Source organism: Lonchura striata, chromosome W (genome assembly GCF_050655825.1).
Source record: "Lonchura striata isolate lonStrDom1 chromosome W, ASM5065582v1, whole genome shotgun sequence".
NCBI lineage: Eukaryota > Metazoa > Chordata > Aves > Passeriformes > Estrildidae > Lonchura > Lonchura striata.
Window position 1 is genome coordinate 7,762,470 of NC_140743.1, and position 20,490 is coordinate 7,782,959.

The 20,490-nt window shown below is 42.6% G+C and overlaps 1 protein-coding gene and 1 long non-coding RNA gene across 3 annotated transcripts in view; one reads left to right on the top strand and one right to left on the bottom strand.

Moving 5' to 3' along the window:
• Nucleotides 1-20,490, bottom strand: part of LOC146763027 (guanine nucleotide-binding protein G(q) subunit alpha) — a 278,488-nt gene that overhangs the window by 128,232 nt on the left and 129,766 nt on the right. For both annotated transcript variants that reach the window (XM_085571309.1, XM_085571310.1), the window contains exon 2: nt 1,295-1,479. In XM_085571309.1, coding sequence (XP_085427435.1) covers nt 1,295-1,479 — 185 coding nt within the window. The remainder of the gene's footprint in view (nt 1-1,294; nt 1,480-20,490) is intronic.
• Nucleotides 4,510-6,685, top strand: LOC146763030 (uncharacterized). The gene is made up of 2 exons (XR_014952608.1): nt 4,510-5,622; nt 5,896-6,685. It is a non-coding gene; the product is annotated as an uncharacterized LOC146763030 (long non-coding RNA).

A 20,490-nucleotide genomic window follows, 5' to 3' on the forward strand; every position in this document is an offset into this window, starting at 1 on the left:
AAAATATGCAGTTACTCAAACTGTGAGATATTCTCTAGAGAACAATTTTTTTTATATGAGATTCAAATTAACAGGAAATGCCCTTCCTGTGGTTTTTTTTTTTTTTTTTTTAGGTTGCAGGGCTAATGAATTTACCTTCTCAATGGAGAATAAAAGGAGGGAGGTGGAGAAATGTGTTTGCATTTTTAATTTCCTTGAATTAAAAAATCCCCAAGTTTTTAAAGGAATTGCATCTAGAAACTGGCAACTTTGGCAAGTTGTACTTTAATCCACACCTAGAACTGATGGAAATGCTTGTGAAGGAGGTGAGTGTAAAGATAGACTCACTTTAAGTCAAGGTATTTTTATATAGAGAAATGAACAGCTCTAATTAGAAAGCTCTGGCCACACATATACAGCTATGACACATCTAATTCACTACAACTATACAAAAACAGCCTATATAAACTGAACACTCAATTTAAACAATACAAAACACTTTGCAGTATAATACAAGAAAACAATTTACTAATTTATGATTAGGACTTCCATATACTACAGCAAAATGGTGGTCAATACCAATTCTGAAAAAAAGTGCACTGCACAATCAACTAAGTCTTCAAGTCAGCTTGTTAGGAAATTCAGTGCTTTATGTACAGCGAAAACATGGAGCTGAAATACATATGAAAATTTCAATTTTAATACTAGTTATACCAGTTATACATTTGATTTTAAATGGAAAATTTCTGAATGGAACAAAACTTAAAAGAAGTCAGGTTAATCAAAGATAAACCTTATAAAATGTTTTAAATGCATTTTCTTTCAAAATTTCAATGATGTCATTGCTTTCAAAATAATTTGCTTATTTTAAGGCCTTGTATCAAAAGTTTTATTTCATAATATACTCACACACAAGCAGATATTCCCACCTATTTTTCTGATTTTTTTTTCCCACATAATATTAATGGAAAACCTTAGGTAGTTCTCTTACCAACCAGAAAAATTACTTAACTGCTCTGGCCAGAACATGATCTGGGAGGAAATGAAAAAAGATCATTAAAGTCACAGGCAAACAGCAGCCTGCCCTCTACCCTCTTGCTATGACAAACCCCCCAAACATCTTGATAAGAACAGCACCTGTGTTGTCAGAGCAGTGCAAAGGGCAGAGAAGAAGAGGCAGGACTGGAAGAAGCCCTTTTCTTCTAAACTTTCGGTAGAATATAATTTGTTATTTATAATTTTTAGAGACATTCAGTATATTTCCTAAAGATAAAAGAGGAAAAATTTCAGCTATGGAAATAAACAAAAATCTCACCTTATTATGGTCATACTTGTATGGGATTTTGAGGGTATCCATTGCTCTGATCATGGTCTGCATTGCTGTAAATATATTCTGGTACACCAATTTCGTAAAGCCCCTTTTGTCTTCATCAGAGTAACCTGATCCATGAATGATTCTCATCTGTTTGATGAACGTGCTTTTGCCACTCTCTCCTGTACCTGAAAGACCAATAAGAATATACTTCAGCCAGTGGACACAAACATGACTTTTCTGTACAAAGTGGACAGCTTATCAAGTTCAGGACAAAACACTGTCAAGTGGTTATGGTGCTTGCAAGGTGCTTGCTTCAATATCAAGACAGCAGTAACACAGTAACTGCTGAAGCAACATTGAATTAAAAAAAATATTTTGAAGACAAAATACAAGCAGAAAAAAATAGCAATTAGTTAATAACTAAAACAAAACTTCTCAAAAAAAATCTGGAATACACCACTGGGAATTTAAAATTATAAGCATAAAATTCCAATCCCAAATATACAGTTTGCAACTATAGGGAATTGCTATTAGATGTTCTATTACAAAAAAATCATAGAGTAAGAACAAAAATTAGCTTGTGTGGCCGACTTTCAGAACATTATGGTAAGCAGCAATATACAACCAATACATAATTATTAGAAAGACAAATAATATAACAATTATAGTTGTGCAAACTTCAACCTCAAAAATATATAAAAATTTGTATTTGTTAATGGACAGTCCTTTAAATTTTCTTTGTGTCTTTGTTCTTTACACAAAGCATAAATAACTAATAAATTAATATTCTGCATGTTTACAAATTTAAAGTTAAAATTTGCTTGTTTGTAATTTTGCACAAAATTTATCATGCAGCATTTCTTCCTTTGGCAAAATTCAGTCTCTCTGTGATTAGCTGAACTTATCTAAGCAAACAAATAATATGAATACTTTATAAGAAGGAATTGAAATTTTAAACAGTTGCACAGCCATATGAATGCTGTATGTACACCTAGATATTTAGCTCCCTAAGAAATTCAACGCATTTAAATGCATGCAGTACTTAGCCTTTCAGCCTAGATTCTATTTTGATAATTTTTATAAAGCTTTCAGGCCTCATTTATGATATAATACTTGACTACCAGGACAAAGAAAGCCTTATGCTTTATATGATGTTTTAGGTATCTCAGAGTAGTGTATTTCACAAGCAGTGCAATGTTGCAGTACAAGCTGATTCATACTGAACATTAATCTGCTTATAAATAAGAAATCCAGCCCAGTTCCATAAACCAGCCTCTGGGCTGACTGACAGAGGTTTCAACCAATAACAACTCTCCTAAAGTACAAGCATTTGACTGGTTCAGAGTCTAGGAGGTGTGGAGATTAGACCAATGATTGTTTAGAGCCAGGAGTTTTTTGATTGCCTATAAAAGCAAGCCCCGAACAATAAAACACACTGTTTGGCTGATGAGCAATGGAGGTCTGTCGTATGTTACATCTCAGATGTACAAACATCATGTGACAGTGCAATGCAAGGTTAAAGCATGATTCTGTGCTTGCAATTCAAGTATTTCAGGTAGTACACCTCAAAATCTAACCTCAAAGTCTCTACAAGATTTTCTCTTTACTATGTGTTCATTAAACTCCCGCTTAAATTTTTGTCTATCACAGCTCATGCTAAGGAATTATGTATGCTAGGAGCAGAGCCATTAAGTCAAAGCCAAGCACTAAGTAGGCAGGACAGGTGGCCAAAAATAGCTAAAGGGCCATTATACAACCATTATCACCTGCAAATTGTTGTTTCCAGGAGCTGTCATCTCTTGTTTGGCAGTCTGGTCAGAATCTGCTAAATTATGGAAATGGTATAGACCAAATTGCCAAGATGGAGAGTATAGAACACCAGCTTACCTAAAAAGCTTTTGAAGTATATCTAACAGCAGTTGGACTGCTGAGGCTTTCATGCTTCCTGGTGTGATACAGGAGATGCCTGCACCATGATGGAAGAGGAAGGATGAGCACTCTCACTGTTGTCTAGGCAACTAATTTTGTTTTCCTCATAGATGTGTTATCAGATGATAAATGGCCTACACCTGGTGAGCTAACACAATGCTTATTCTCCGAAACTACTGGCTTATGGAAACTGCACAATGTCCATTGTGTATGAAGGAGAACTGGAAATTTGCCAGCCTCAGTGTCCTGCCAAGTCAGCCAGGTCACCTGGAACACTGAGGTCTATGACCACCAGAGACCAGCAGAGAGACCCCAAGGACAAAAGAACGCATGAGTAAAGGGGAGGGGAAACATGTTAATGATTTCAGGGAAATGATTATCACATGTTTGTTTAGTCTGGGACAATCAATGAATATGTATGCAAAATACAGTGTCTAAACAGAAACTTTCCTGTACCCAGCATGCACGGCTTTGGGAGGAGCTATTCCCCCGTGTATCCGGCCAAATAAAGAATGCTTGCTTCTTAATGCTACATTGGTGTTAAGGGGTGTCGTGGTTTGACACGGAAAGATAATTTTTCCCGGAAGGAAGAGGTCAATTTAGATATTGACCAATTGAAAGTAGACACGCCTCTGAGAACACAGAGGGGTTGAAAGCAGAATTCTCAGGAGAACTCGCTTTCTTTGGTTCCGGTCAGCGTGCAGTGCAGACCTTCCCCCCCCAGCCACGAGCTGGGTGGGAGAGGGGAAGCCCCCATGGCCTGATGGAGGTAACTCCGAAGGGTGGAGAGACTGGAACCGGGCTGGTCCCTGCAGATAGAAGGGTGGAAGAAATCTAGGATGTCTCCATTTTTCCCTCCCCAGAGTTCCTCTCCCGAGAGGGAGAGAGAAAGCCGCAAGGAAGGAGGAGCGGGGGGAGCTGCAAGGTGCCCAGTTGTGTGGGAATTGCTGGATGTCCGGGCATCGAGCCATCCTGGGAGTTCAGACTTTTAACCCTTTCTTGAGAAATGAAAGCTTTGTAAATTTTCCTTTCCCCTCCTCAGTTTGAAAGAGAGGAAGAGGGACACCTTGGACCCTGGGATGGGATGTTGGAAGGAGGAATTCTGGATGTGAGGGGGACAAGGAGTGGCTTTTGGCTGGACTTTTCCGTGTTAGCCACAACCTGAACCAAATCTTCTCTGTCAAGAGGGACTGTGTTTTGGGAAGATGCCAGTGAGTCAAGAGACCTGCTTCAGCTGAGAAAAAAAGACAAAAGTGGAGTGAACAGAGAAAAGGTTAGGGGGTTTGTGGTGGCGCCCCCTTGCCCTTAAAAAGAAAGAGAAGAGAAGAAAATCTCTGTTCTTGAGCCCTCGGCCCCAGGAGAAAATGGGGGGGACTGTGGTCCCAAACAATGAAAAACTGAACTGTTGTTTTCTCCCCTCTTGGCAGGGCATCCTTAAAAGAAAAAAATCCTAAAGGCAGTCTGACCATCCATGCATTAGTGGTGAGAGCACTGTGCATGGAAAGGAGAAGGGTCACCATGGCAAACTTTTTCTCCGGGCGGTGCCATGTGTGACATGGAAGCACAGGATGTAGAGCTGTGTTTCTTGGGGGGTCTGTGGCACAGGAGAGACTCTGTTCCCTCGATGGACTGAGTATCAGTTGTCTGGAGGGTGGAAACCTGATTGAGGTCCAGATTGTGTCTCGCTGTGGTTTGTTGGAGTTGGGTGGTAGGGGGGAAGAATGTTTTGCAAGATTTTCATTTGGATCTTTGTGTGTTTTTTTTTTCCCCTTCTTTAGTTTTCTCTTTTCTTTTGTAGTAGTAGTTTAATAAAGTTTTTTTCCTGTTATCAAGCTTGGGCCTGCTTTGCTCTATTCTAGATTCCACTTCACAGCATTCCAGGTAGGGATCACATTTTCATGGGGGCACTGGCATTGTGCCAGTGTCAAACCATGACATTTGGTTCCCTGACCGGGAAAAGATAAGATAAGATCAGATAAGATAAGATAAGATGGTGATAAGGTGAATGCTGTGAAATGGGATCAGGAAAAATAAGAGCAAAGCATGTATTGGGTTTTGAGATGAATTGGGGTGGAGATTTAGTGTAAATTGCTGTTTTATGTAGAATGTGTTGAATGTAATTTTGATAATGATTTTTTTTTCTTTTGTAGTCTGTGTTCTCAGAGGCGAAGGGTGGAATGTCGTGGTTTGACACGGAAAGATAATTTTTCCCGGAAGGAAGAGGTCAATTTAGATATTGACCAATTGAAAGTAGACACGCCTCTGAGAACACAGAGGGGTTGAAAGCAGAATTCCCAGGAGAACTCGCTCTCTTTGGTTCCGGTCAGCGTGCAGTGCAGACCTTCCCCCCCCAGCCACGAGCTGGGTGGGAGAGGGGAAGCCCCCATGGCCTGATGGAGGTAACTCCGAAGGGTGGAGAGACTGGAACCGGGCTGGCCCCTGCAGATAGAAGGGTGGAAGAAATCTAGGATGTCTCCATTTCCCCCTCCCCAGAGTTCCTCTCCCGAGAGGGAGAGAGAAAGCCGCAAGGAAGGAGGAGCGGGGGGAGCTGCAAGGTGCCCAGTTGTGTGGGAATTGCTGGATGTCCGGGCATCGAGCCATCCTGGGAGTTCAGACTTTTAACCCTTTCTTGAGAAATGAAAGCTTTGTAAATTTTCCTTTCCCCTCCTCAGTTTGAAAGAGAGGAAGAGGGACACCTTGGACCCTGGGATGGGATGTTGGAAGGAGGAATTCTGGATGTGAGGGGGACAAGGAGTGGCTTTTGGCTGGACTTTTCCGTGTTAGCCACAACCTGAACCAAATCTTCTCCGTCAAGAGGGACTGTGTTTTGGGAAGATGCCAGTGAGTCAAGAGACCTGCTTCAGCTGAGAAAAAAAGACAAAAGTGGAGTGAACAGAGAAAAGGTTAGGGGGTTTGTGGTGGCGCCCCCTTGCCCTTAAAAAGAAAGAGAAGAGAAGAAAATCTCTGTTCTTGAGCCCTCGGCCCCAGGAGAAAATGGGGGGGACTGTGGTCCCAAACAATGAAAAACTGAACTGTTGTTTTCTCCCCTCTTGGCAGGGCATCCTTAAAAGAAAAAAATCCTAAAGGCAGTCTGACCATCCATGCATTAGTGGTGAGAGCACTGTGCATGGAAAGGAGAAGGGTCACCATGGCAAACTTTTTCTCCGGGCGGTGCCATGTGTGACATGGAAGCACAGGATGTAGAGCTGTGTTTCTTGGGGGGTCTGTGGCACAAGAGAGACTCTGTTCCCTCGATGGACTGAGTATCAGTTGTCTGGAGGGTGGAAACCTGATTGAGGTCCAGATTGTGTCTCGCTGTGGTTTGTTGGAGTTGGGTGGTAGGGGGGAAGAATGTTTTGCAAGATTTTCATTTGGATCTTTGTGTGTTTTTTTTTTCCCCTTCTTTAGTTTTCTCTTTTCTTTTATAGTAGTAGTTTAATAAAGTTTTTTTCCTGTTATCAAGCTTGGGCCTGCTTTGCTCTATTCTAGATTCCACTTCACAGCATTCCAGGTAGAGATCACATTTTCATGGGGGCACTGGCATTGTGCCAGTGTCAAACCATGACAAGGGGTTTCTTATTTTACTAAATTTTTGGTAATGGTTTTGGTGACCCAGATGAGACAGACTCCTAATTTTCAACGGATCTGAGGGATCACAGGACTTCCAGCAAGCACTGAGGGATTCTCAGGGAGAACCTTCGATCCCTGGTCTGAAAGAAATCGTAGCAAGACCCCATGTAAAATAAAGGCATTCTTTACTTTACTCTAAAGGTGTTAATTGTTAACCTACCTATAAGGCACAGCAAAAGCTACACAGGGTTTTGTTTAAAGGTACCTAAGGTCAGAAAAGGAAAGGGTTAGTGTCCCTTCAAAAGGGAAGGGTTGGAGTCCCTTCTAAGGAGCTCCTAAACGGTAATTTGTTATAATGGGAAACAAAACCTCAAAAGGGGTATCACAGGTGTCACCGCTGGGATGCATCTTGAAACATTGGAAACAAATTTGGGGTATGCCCCTCATATGTGAAAAACTTACAATTCTGTAATCAGTGGTAGTCACTTTCCATGCTGGAAGATCAAAAGAAGTGGACTAAGGATGGAACGTTACAGTATAATATCCTGTTGCAATTAATGTTGTTTTGTAGAAGGGAAAATAAGTGGAATGAAGTTCCTTATGTTGACTTGTTTTTCACCCTAAGAAATCATCCAGACTGGCAAAAGGAATGTGGCAGGACCCTGCAAAATCCATTAATTTTTGCAGTTGAAAAGGAAGAGAAAGGCAAAGGGTTGAAAAGGTGGTGTTCTGCATGCAGCCTAGGGCAGAAGTGCTTAAAGTGTGTAAGAGAGGACAAGGATGATTTAGAGATGATGGCTGCTCTACGGCAAAGAGTAGGTGGGGTGAATGCTGAATCGGCAGGGAACACAGCTAGATGCATAAGTATGTCATGGGACAGTGGACTGGAACTGAGACAATGCTTTAGGGGATCAGAGGATTTTAGCCTGATTGCAGGACACACTAGAAGGCAGCAAGGAGATGATGGGGGGAATGCTGGAGATATTCTGATGGCTCCCCTCTGGCAGGTGGTTGGGAATCATGGTCCAGTAAAAGTAAAGACCCCATTTCAATTGTGGATTTAATGTAATGGAAAAAGGCAGCAGGAATTTATAGAGAGGATCCAGATAGAGTTGCTAAAGTATTTGAAACCATAATTAGGACTTAGGACCCTGACTGGAATGATATACAAATGATGTCAGATATGTTGTTGGATAGCACAGAAAAAAGGATGGTTTTGACCATGGACAGAAAGCAGGTGGAGGGGGCACATGCTAATGGAGACTTAGAAGGAACAGTAGATGAGATTTTTCCTTCAACAGATCCAACGTGGAATCCTAATTTATTGGGACTCCAAGATCATTTAACAAGATATCAGAGATACATATTGTTTGATGTAAATCATGCTACACTAAAAGCCATGAACTGGTCAAAACTGTATTAGGTAAAGCAGGACAGTACTGAATCCCCCATGACTTTCATGGAACTAATGAAGGTGACTGCCAGAAAATATACTAATCTGGATCTTGAGAATACAGAGGAGGCTGTACAGTTAGTAACTACCTTTATAGGGCAGTCTACCCCAGATATTGGAAAGAAACTCCAAAAACTAGAAGGAGCACAGTCACATGACTTAGGAAAGTTGTTAGAAGTGTGGAAAGTATATCACAACAGTGATAGGGGAAAAGAACTATGGTGGGCTAGAAGGGGAAAAAAGAGATATGACAAACTGCTTGTGACTTTGGGAGTGGCTAAGGGACCTGTGGAGGGTGCTAAGGGACCTGTGGAGGGTACTAAGGGACCAGCCAACAGGGGAGGTCGGGTGGGGGGAACAAGGGGAAGGGGAGGCAGGAGGCTCCCACCATTTCCCTGACAACAGTTAGGGGAAGACCAGTATACAGTCTGCAGGGAAAAGGGGCATTGGAAGGGAGAATGCACACAGGCTGGAAAGCTGGACCTGGTCTTAAAGATTAGACAATTAGAAGATGAAGATTGAATGGGACCAGATTTTACCCCAGCTGATCCCCTGGTTACATTGAGGTTGGGGAAAGAAGTGGAATTTTTGGTGGACACAAGAGCAACTTATTCCATATAGAATACATGCAAAGGAAAACTTCATAGGAATGTGGTTGTCTTGGGGTGATGTTATGATACTATATCCCCTATTGTCTGCTTTATGCCCAGACATAGGTCCTGTAACTTTAAGCTCAGAGGGGGGTGGAGGCAGTGGAATTCTTTCCATGGCCTGTGTTCAAAAACACAGGTAACTCCCTCGGCTTTTCCCCAGCACTCGGCTCTGTGTATGCAGCAGAAAAAAAAGGTAGTTGTGTCTTTGCTTTTAGCTACCTTCTTTTTGTTAGCTGAGGGAAGAAGTTTTTTTCCCAGGACTGTGACTTCTTCTTCTGGAGCTGTTCAGCTTTGCTCCAGTCCAAAACACCTGAACATTGCCAGGAACACCAAGCCGTGGCCCAGAGGGGGGAAGGCTTCAGGGATACTGCATTCTGGCTCCAGACCTTGAGAGATGTTGGAACTCAAAATGTCTCTCAGACATTTTTAGAGGTCCCAGGCCTTGGTCAGAAGCATTTTAGACCCTGACAGGCAGCTGGAAACAGCTGTGATTTTGAGTTTGAGCCATGGAATGGTTTACCAACTTTGGAGGTGGAACAAGCTGTCACAAAAGGTTAGATAGTATAGTAAAAGTAGTTACAAAACAGAGGGGATTTTTTTTTAGTATTGTACAGGGGGGTTTTAAGATTTGTACAGGGGGGTTTTTACTTTGTACATGGGGGTCAGAAGTTCTAAGATGGAGGAAAGTGGGCTGATCCTGTTCTTCCTCCTTCTTCTTCCTTGCCTCCATGTTCTTTGTGATGTTGGCACTCACAGATTGGTTTAGAGTAGAAAAGCACTTTGTAATATAGGTAGTAGGTATTAGGGAAAAACAATAAACATGTAATATGTAATATATCATATAAAAGATAACAGCAGCCCTGGGCGGGGGGAGAGAAGAAGAAGACACCAGACAGAGAGTATGTTAGGGTGTGTATGTGCCTCTGCCCAGGCCGCTGACCAAGCAGCCGCAGCCCGAGAAAACAATCTTTTAGATAACTAACAATAAACTGCCTTGAGACCGAACAACAAGAGCCTGCACAGTTTTTCTTTGGAATCACGGGTTGGAGGAGAAATTTCACCACCACATGGGACCCCAGAGCTAGGCTGGGGTTCCCACAGGGAGAAGCTGAGCAGGACTCTAAAAATCCACCATCTTTCTCCACAATGATAATGTTTATTATCTAACAATATTCATTTTCTTTTCCGTGCCTGTGTGCACTCTGCTTTTTGAATAAACAGAGGGTTTTTTTTTATTTTCCTCCAAGAAATTCCTTTTGAACCAGTGGGGGAGGGGCTGTTGAAACCTACCTCTCTTTAGAGGTCATGTTCATTTCAGGACATTTCCTCCTAATTTGTTTCAAACCAAGACAGTGGTAAATATAATTGGTGCTCCAGGGAAAAGCAAAACTTGGTCCTTTTTACAACTCATTAAATTTAAATTAGGAAATAATTGGACTACTCATGAGTTTCTATATATGCCCAAATGCCGAGTCCCCTTGCTGGGGAGAGATTTATTGGGAAAATTGGATACTCAAATAATTTTTCAGGATGTGAAAATACAAATTTAAATACCATAATCAAAAGCTATTTGGTCAAGGATTTTTATGTTACAGGAGTCAAATGAATTGGAAGAAATCCCATAGGAGGTAGACAATGCTGTGACCCTGTTGCTATGGGCAACTGAAATGCCTGGACAATCAAAAGCAGCCAAATCAGAGAGGATTACTCCAAAACCTGAAGCTAAACTGGTAAGGCAAAAACAATATCCTATTAATTGGGAGGCAAGGAAGAGGCTGGAAAAAACTCACAATTTTTTTTTAAATATGGGTTATTGAAGGAGTGTGAATCAGAATATAACACACTAATATTACCCATTAAAAAGCAAAATGGGGAATATAGGTTAGTGCAAGATTTACGGGCCATTAAAAAAATAGTACCAGATATTCATCCAGTATTAGCTAATCCAAAAACACTTTTGGCAGAACTAAAATGGGAATATAAATGGTTTACAGTGATTGACCTAAAGGATGCCCTTTTCTGCATACCCTTGGAGGAAAATAGCCAAACAATAATTTGCTTTTGAATAGGAAGGTCCCACCTCTGGATGCAAAGTTCAGTTAACCTGGACCACCCTACCACAGGGATTTAAAAATAGTCCAACAATATTTGGAAATCAACTAGCAAAAGAATTAGAACAATGGAAAAAAATAACACTGAAGGAGCAGTTTTACAGTATGTGGATGACATTATGCTGGCAGCAGAGACCCAACACCAATGCCTACAAACGACCATAAGTCTGTTGAACTTGCTGGGACAGAATGGTTACAGAGAAACTAAAAGAAAAGCTCTAATAGGAAAGACAATTGTGAATTATTCAGGCTTCGGGACCAGTCAAGGGCAGAGAATTCTTGGCCTTGACAGAAAGGAAGCAATCTGCCAAATTCCAGAACCACAGAACATCTGAGAATTATGAGGCTTTCTGGGAGTGGTTAGGTGGTGCCAGTTGTGGATATTAAACTATGGACTTTTAGTGAAACCTGTCTATGAAGCCCTAAAAGAAACAAAAAAAAGGACAATTGGTGTGGACTCCAAGGTGCCAAACTGCCTTCTGAGAACTGAAAAAGGCATTAATGACAGCACCTGGATTAGGGCTTCCCGACTTAACCAAGCCATTTGAACTGTTTGTACATGAGAGGCAACATTTAGCCCTGGGGGTCCTGACGCGGAAGCTGAGAACCTGGAGGACACCTGTAGGCAGTTTCTGCAAACAGCTGGACAACGTGAGCAAAGGATAGCCAGGATGCTTGCGAGTGGTTGCTGCAATTGTTCTACTGACCCAAGAGGCCAGGAAGTTCATGACTGCACAGCACATAACTGTTTTTGTCCCTCACATGGTGATATCTGTATTAGAGTGAAAGGGGGGGGGGGGTATTGGCTGTCCCCCACAGGATGCTCAACACCAAGTTGTGTGTGGGAATCCAGAGCTTCCCTTTGGCTGTCCTGGAAGGCCTGGGACCCTGGCAGGGAGTCAGGAACCCCCCTGTACAGAGCCCCGAGAGACACTGTCTCTGATCTCTGTCCATGGAAAAGAGTTTTCAATCTTACAGGATGAATTATAAGCTCTGAGTGTTTGATATAAGTAATAATTAAGTGTGGCACACGTGAAAAAGTAAAATTTTAGGATTCTAGATTAGGGGTCCAAAGGGGACAAGATGGAGGAAATTGGGTGTGTCTTGTCCTTTTTCTCCTTCTTCATGCCCTCCATGTTTTACTGTAGTGTTGGCATTTTTCTATTGGTTTGGGCTGGGGACACACTGTTCAACGTAGGTGACAGATATTGGCACATTATTGTAAATATAGCACACGTAGTTTCTGGTATATAATGTTTGTAACATCCCACTGAGGGGCAGAGCCCCGCACACTGCCCTGCAGGACAGACCTGCGGCAGGGCAGCAGAACATGTTATAGATAAGCAAGAATAAACAACCTTGAAAACCAGCACAGACAAATTATGGCTTCTTCTTTGGCAACGGGGCAGAAAGACAGAGACTTTTTACAATCTCAGAATCATCAATATCACAGATTCCGACAGATGTGCTTTTGGAATAGGATGATGTGGAATTGAGGACAACAGCAGCCACGAATACAGCTGTGTTCCTTGATCCAAAGGCAGTGGATGAGGGAGCCCTAGCACATGGTTGTCTCCAAACTACTGAACATGTATATTCCAGCAGAACTGATTTGAGAGATGATCCAATAGAGAATCCTGATTTAGAATTATTCACAGATGGGAGCAGTTTCGTGAAGGATGGAAAATGGCAGGATATGCAGTTGTAACCACTACTGAAGTTTTGGAAGCTTATCTTTACCAGTTAAGACGTCAGCACAAAAGGCAGAAATAATAGCACTAAAACAAGCATTGAATTTGGCAGCAGGCAAAAGGGTGAATATTTGGACTGATTATTGGTATGCATTTGGTGTAATTCATGGCCATGGAACTATATGGAAGGAAAGAGGACTCCTATCAGGTCAAGGATCAGCTATTAAAAACAAAGGATAAATTTTACAACTTCTGTAAGAAATTAAAAAACCAAAGGAGTTGTCAGTGATGCATTGCCAAGCACATCAACCTGGGCAAACTAATGTTATAGTGGGAATCCGATTGGCAGACAAAGCAGCTAGAGGAGTAGCTGAAAAACGCATCCTAGCATTAGTACCACAAAGACAAATTGATATATCTGTATTTAAGCCTAATTATGACAGTGACGATCAGTGCTTAGCAAACACATTAAAAGCCACTAAGAATCAGGAGCGATGGTGGGTAACAGACAGCCAACAGGTTATAGTTCCAACTTCTGTAATGAGAAAAATAATGGAAAAAGAACACAACAAAACCCATCGGGGAAGTGAATCCATGATATCTAGTCTCCAAAGCTCTGTACCCAGCATAGGAATGACAGAAATAGCAAAATCAATCCTAGTGAAATGTCCAATTTGCTTAAAAAGCAATCCCATATCTAGGAAGATGCCACCTCCTGGAACAATTAAACAGGGAAATTCACCTGGAGATTACTGGCAAATAGATTTCTCTAAATAACGCAGACAAAACGGGTATAGGTATCTTTTGGTATTGGTAGATACTTTTTCCAGATGGCCAGAAGCCTTTCCCTGTTGCACCAATAAAGCTAGGGAAGTGGTAAAAATCATGCTTAAAGAAATCATAACGAAATTTGGGGTACTACTTGGGATGTCCTCATATAGAGGCCCACATCTTATAGCAGATGTGATGCAACAGCTGAGAAAAACTCTAGGTATAAAATGGGACTTGCACACACCTTGGCAACCACAATCAAGTGGGAAAGTGGAAAGGATGAATCAGACTTTGAAACTACAAATTAGGAAAATACGTCAAGAAACTTCCTTAAAATGGCCACAGGCCCTCCCTCTGTCTCTTTTGTGAGTCAGAATTCAGCCAAGGTCAAAAACTAAAGTCCCTATGAATTGCTGTACAGACGGCCATATCAGACACCATCCTATCCTGGAGAAATGCATTCAAAGGGAGAAACAGATTTAAATCCATACTTAATTTCTTCAGGAAAAACCCTTGCAGGACTCTGCCAGTTTATAACCCTGTCGGGACCAGTTGCTTTGGATGCACCTGTTCACCCATACCAATCTGGGGACTTTGTATATGTTAAGACCTGGAACTCTGAACCCTTAAAAGAAAAGTGGAAATGACCCTTTCACATCCTCCTGGTAACCTACACAGCACTTAAGGTGGAAGGAATCAAACCCAGGGTCCATCACACATGGGTAAAACCAGCAACCACACATTAAACACAGCAAAAACAACATTAATTAACACCGTGGAGTTTTTATTGTATCTAAATCTTATTGTTTTAGGAATACAATATGATTTTATAGGGGGATATTATTTATTTGATCTAAATGAAGATGATAAATAATTGCATATTTATAATAATAATAGAAACTATGTTGTTAATCTCTCGGAAGGGAAATGTGATTATAAAGCTAGTGCAAGATTTTGGCTGATTACAGAATGTAACCTCTATAACAGCTTGTTTGCCATCACCAACTTCTGTAGAAAATCCAGTTCCATGGGGAGTTTCAGTCAGCAATTTGACAAAAATTTGGGAACACACGTGGGAAGGAAATAGCACTCATGCCAATTAGACAGGGATGGAAGGAGAATATTCCTTACAATGGACATGTAAGAATGATACTGTTGAGATCTTAAAACCAGATCTGGAAATAACCTCAGGGAATATTTATCGGCTGACAGACTGCACTAATATCCCTTGGGGATGTCAAATACCCAAAATATGGAACAGCCCTCAAAAGGGACAATGGGAATATATCCAGCCAGTTCAATGGTGTCTGGACTGGGAAGGGAATCCAGGCCTCCCAGAAGACCCCTTACAGGTTGGTATAAAATATTCTGATTTAATAAGGTCAAGGCAAAAGGATCCGAAGATAAAAGATGTAGGAATGTGCCCCCTGTTGACAGAGTGAACAAATTACCCTTTGTCTCCTTAAAAAGGAAAAAAGCCCAGAAGTTTTTCTCCTCAATTTGGTCAGAAGACACCTCATAGGACCTTGCGGACTTCACCTCAAACTTAAGGATAGCAAATTGGACAGAAGCCAAAAAGTCCCACCTAAGCAATTTCCCAGAAAAAGAACAAAAGAAATAATTGCTGGTTTTCCAGGAGCAAGAACCTCTTGCCCTGGCTTGGTTTTTCTCCGTAAAGAGTTTTTTTTATTTTTGCCTTTTATTAAAACATTTCTGTTTCCAACACTGTCACAGAAGCCATCCTGCTACTTTTATGCCATCTGAGGTAGCTGAGCTATCTCGAGTGTGGTACTTCTCTCTGAGAGCTTATGAGACCTGGCTTGAAGAGATAAGTAGCATGTGGTGCCTGAACTGGTTATTCCTCATATTGCGGGACATAGTTCAGGAAATTTTTGATTGGCCCTCGATCAAAATAGGACATTTTTTCCTTGGTCTGGTGTTTTGGGGAGCAGGCCTGCAACTGGGGTTTTTGTGATACCAAAGAAAAAAACACCCAGGTTACGAAGGATCTGAGGCCATCAGAGGGGGTCACAGATCGAAGCCCAAGCTGGTGAGAAGGGGCTGAAACCAGGATGGGCTGGAGAATGTGCTACAAAGTCCTAAGGACCTCTTCAGATAGAGGGCTGCAATTGGCTGAGTCAAGGCTGAGACACCGCTGCTTTTCCAGACCCGGGGAGGAGACCAAGGACAACAGCTTCTCTGAAAACCATAATTTGGTGAGTAAGAAAGAATGGGAAACAGAAAGAAAGGAGGGTGGGCAGAGATTCCAAAACCCCAACCCTGTCCCCAACTTGCCCTGAAGCACACAGACCCTGGGAGGGCAGGTGGGAGCTGGCAAGGCTGGCCACTCCCCATCCGGCCCCTCCTTGACCCCCGGGAAGGGAACAGACAAATCCTGGCCAGACAAGTCTGCAACCCATGTCTCCTAACCCACCTAACCTGAAGAATTCCCCTCTATTTCCTCTCAAAAGTAACCTCAGATGCACTAAATCAGTGAGTTTTGGTAGTGCGATGGAAAAAAGCCACGCCAAATCCATGCTCTGTGAGAACAATAGCATATGTGGCCAACACCACATTTCAGAGCTGTCAAGCTCTGCCTTTCATGGGCATGTTCCATCCTCGGACTCCCAGGAGTCCCTTTCCGATTCATCACTAAGCTCCTGTGTAGAGTTGTGTTTGCACTGTATATCCCCTCATAATGGTTTGTCCCTCCATATCCCCTCTTTGTATCTGTTTGGTTCATCCCAGCTTTCCCATCAGTACCTGTATGTCCATCAAACCACAACCCATCCCCCTGTCTCCTCCCAGGTGATGTGTCCATCACCTGGTGACCCTTCCCCTTTGTCCAGAGCCTTCTGGCAGGGTCACCAGGTAACTGAACCCTGGCTCTGGGACTCCTCCCCCACCCCCTCCTCAGTGGTCACTCTGAGGCCTTGCCCCCAGAGAGCCACTCCCATATCCTTCCCCCATTGGATGTTTGGTTTTCCCCTCCCCCCCATATCTGGTTGCTCTGGGCGGGGCCCTCTCTCTCTTGCTCTGGATGTCCATCGAGGTCAGATGTGGCCTGGGATCTCTCCAGGCCCCCATTAAACTTTGGAACTAATCCTGAGGGAGAGCGCCTCTTTCCTTTGCTTGTGGGACCAGCTCGTCTTTGGACTCACGAGGGAGCTTCTCCAAGCCCCCCGGGATCCAAGGAGAAGTTCCTTCCCTCTGCCCAACTCACCCCACTGCCTAGCTGGCTGGGGGCCACAGGGGATCTGTTCCCATGGATTCGAGGGGGAGACGCAGCACTCCTGCCCATCAGACGCAGGACACTCTCCTTTTGTGGGCCAAGCTTGGTCTTCCTCTCTGCCCAAAATCCCCACCCACACCCCGGGGCGGCACACCCTCAATCTGCCAACCATGGGAACCGGATGTGACCTCCCAGAAGTATCCCCATCCAAAATGGCAGTGCCCATATCGGGAGGAATGCCTATCCTGAAAAAGATATATTTCCACACGTCCCAAGGTAGCTCCCAAGAATCTGAGGATGAGTTTTATACATCAGGAGGCACAGATACCTGGCAGAGGATAAAGAAGGGATGCAGTACAGCACAGAGAAGGGGAGATTGCCTCCAAATTAACAGTGCTTCCAGTCCGATATAATGCTAGGGATGGAAGACCACAATGGGAACAAATGAGCTTTGCAGAGATCAAGGAAATATGTAAGGCTGAGAGATCATATGGAAGAAATTCTGCATATTTCCAAGGTTTACTACAAGCCACCTTTTCAGCCGATGTATTCACCCCTCATGACCTAAGGCAGCTTTGTACATCTTTGCTGTCTCTGACAGAGTATTCCCTGTGGGAAGTGTCATGGAAGCATTTACTAAATGACCTTTTAAGACGTTATGCAAGAACTCCAGCCACTGCAAATATAACTCTAGATCAGCTTGCTGGGGAAGGAGCCTACATAGATCCACAAAGACAGGCAAGGACTCTCAATAGACCAATCCTTCAGGATATTAAGGAAGCAGCATGGGTTGCCTTGTTCCAGGTGCCTGACCGAAATAAACCTGAATTAGACTTCACAGAAATTAAACAAGGGATGGATGAGCCATACATTAACTTTCTGGACTGTTTAAAATTGGCTTTGGATAAGCAAATTCCCATAGATCATGCCAGACAAGAGCTATTAAAACAGCTTGCAATCTCTTATGCAAATCCAAGCTGCAAGAAAATATTACGTGCATTGCCAAAAGACCCTGAACCCACCCTAACACAGCTAGTGGATGCTTCCAATTGTCTGAGCACCCCTGAACACATAGCAGCCATGCAGGCTGAAGTGCTAGCTAATGCCATCACAACTGCACAGGAAAACACCCTAAAGCAACAGGAAAAAGCTGTAGAAATTCAAACACAAACCCTAGCAGAAGCTCTAACAGCATTTAAGGGGGCAACTGAAAACCAACAAATTCCAAAAGATACATGTTATTCTTGTGGTCAAGAAGGGCACTTTAAAAGAGAATGCCCAAAACTATGAAGGAGGCCACCTCCAAAAAACAGTGGATACAGAGGTCCCTTTCAAAATGCTAACTATTTTCGCCCAGCACAGGGTTGTCCATGCCATATGCTGGGAAACTTGCAGCTGATCACGGTACAGTGGCGTGCGATGACACAAGAACTGCTGTACCACGGGCCAGAAACCACCACAGGCCACCAAGTACAGAATTGCAGCAGATTTTTGCAGGACTACCGAGCACAATGTCCCCAGGTACCAGATTGGAGCCGTCTACAGCCCAGCCAGTAATGCTAACAAATGCCATTGCTCACACAATATCCACAGGACAGCTAGGACCTGAACCACAACCACATCAGTTCTTAATAGTGGGAGTGAAGACATCTCATGCAGAAGGTTTCTATATCATTCCAACTGTGTTATCTGCCACCTGTTCACAGGAAATCACTGTATTAGCTTTATGCCCAGACCCTCTATGTTTTATCCCTAAAGGACTAACCATAGCACACGCTTTTACCCTACCAGAGTCACGGAGCAACACATCCCTCATCGCTTGGACCAGGCACATCAGCTGCGGGCAGCCACAACTCACCTGTGTCCTGAAGCATCTCGGGAAAACCATCACCCTCATTGGCTTGATAGATACTGGAGCTGACGTCACTCTGATATCGAAATCAAAATGGCCACAGGACTGTATGTATATTCTCAGTTCAGTCAGAAAGAAAAGGAGAGAGATTCTACCAGGCTAAGCCTGGGAAAAGTCCAAAAGGAATATAAACCATTTATTATCTCTACTGTTCATATTGCTTATAGATATGTTCTGCCACCGTGTGCTATTCATAGTGCACTAATGGTGTAAAAGGTTTTCACTTTGAGACCAATCATATTTCAACTTAGCGATCCTGGTTATAAAAGAGGAACGCTACTTGTTAATAAAGTTCTTTCTTTGCCTTCTGACTTGGAGTCTTTTCTATTCCCATCTTGCCTCAACAGCGACAGGACTTGACCATCGTACCCACGCTGGACCAACTGGCAAGTATTGGTAGTCACTGTGAAAGATTCCGTAGCTTACACTCTGTCACATTTGAGGGACCTGAAGGTCGCGTTGCCACCACAAAACCATTCATAGTAGGAGCTGTTATAGTTCTTTGGGGAAGAGACAATTTCTCCCTATGGGGTCTGGGAATAGAAACCAATTTTTGACAAGGTCTGTTGATGGACACAACACTCTAAAACTCATATGGACATCCAATACACCTGTCTAGGTCAGCCACTGGTCCTTAACAGAAAAGAAACTTACTGTATTAGAGCAATTGGTACAAGAACAGTTAAACAAAGGTCACCTAACTCCAACTACCAGCCCCTGGAATACTTCAGTTTTCGTAATTAAAAAGCCAAACAGTGGGAAGTGGATATTATTGCAGGATCTCAGAAAGGTTAATTAAGTGATTCAAGAAAATGGGTTCTTTACAACCAGGTTTACCTTCTCCCATTATGATTCCAAAAGATTGGAAGTTAACTGCTATTGATTTAAAATACTGTTTTTTCAATATTCATTTGCATCCAGATGACATGCCACAATTTGCCTTTTACGTCCCATCAAAGAATCATCAAGCCCCTTTAAAAAGATACCACTGGCTTGTGCTTCCCCAAGGAATGAGAAATTCCCTGACAATATGCCCGTGGTATTTAGCAGAAATACTTTCCTCAGTTTGTGTACAATACCAAAATTCCCTCATCTTGCATTATATGGACAATATTTTGGTAGCAGCAAAAGACCAAGCATCAATGCAGGAGACAGCAGATCAGGTCATCTCAGCAGTGCAGAAAGCAGGATTCACAATAACCAAGGAAAAGATACAGAAACTTCCTCCTTGGAAATATTTAGGACACAGCATCACAGAACAAACTGTAACTCTGCAACCACTCAAACTACAGAGAAATCCAAAACAACTGAATGAAGTACAGCACCAGGTAGGGACTCTGAACTGGCTTTGTCCACTGCTAGGCATCTCAAACCAGGACTTAGCTCCTCTGTCTGATCTACTGAAGGAAGACACAGCTTTAAACTCACCATGAGAATTCAACAAAGAAGCCCAAAATGCTTTAGATAAAGTGATGCGAGCTATCCAATCACGCCAGGCTCACCGATATAATCCTAACTTGTCTTTTTGTTTGCAGTTTTAGGGGAGAGTCCACAGCTTCACGGTCTAATATTCCAGTGGAATCTAGAGAAGAAGGACCACCTAATAATCTTAGAAGAGGTTTTCCTGTCATGTCAGCTGGGTAAAACTATAACAACTTGCCCTGAAATTATATCACAATTGATTATAAAGGCTAGATACTGAATGTTTTCCTTTTCAGGAAAGGATTTTGCAGAAATCTTTCTGCCTGTAGCATCCATCTATTTGGAAGGGTTAATTCAAAATTCAGAGGTTATGCAATTTGCCCTAGAAAATTTTACAGGGAAAATATCAGTTAATTGTCCCAAATATGAGCTACTAAATTAATCTCTAAAAT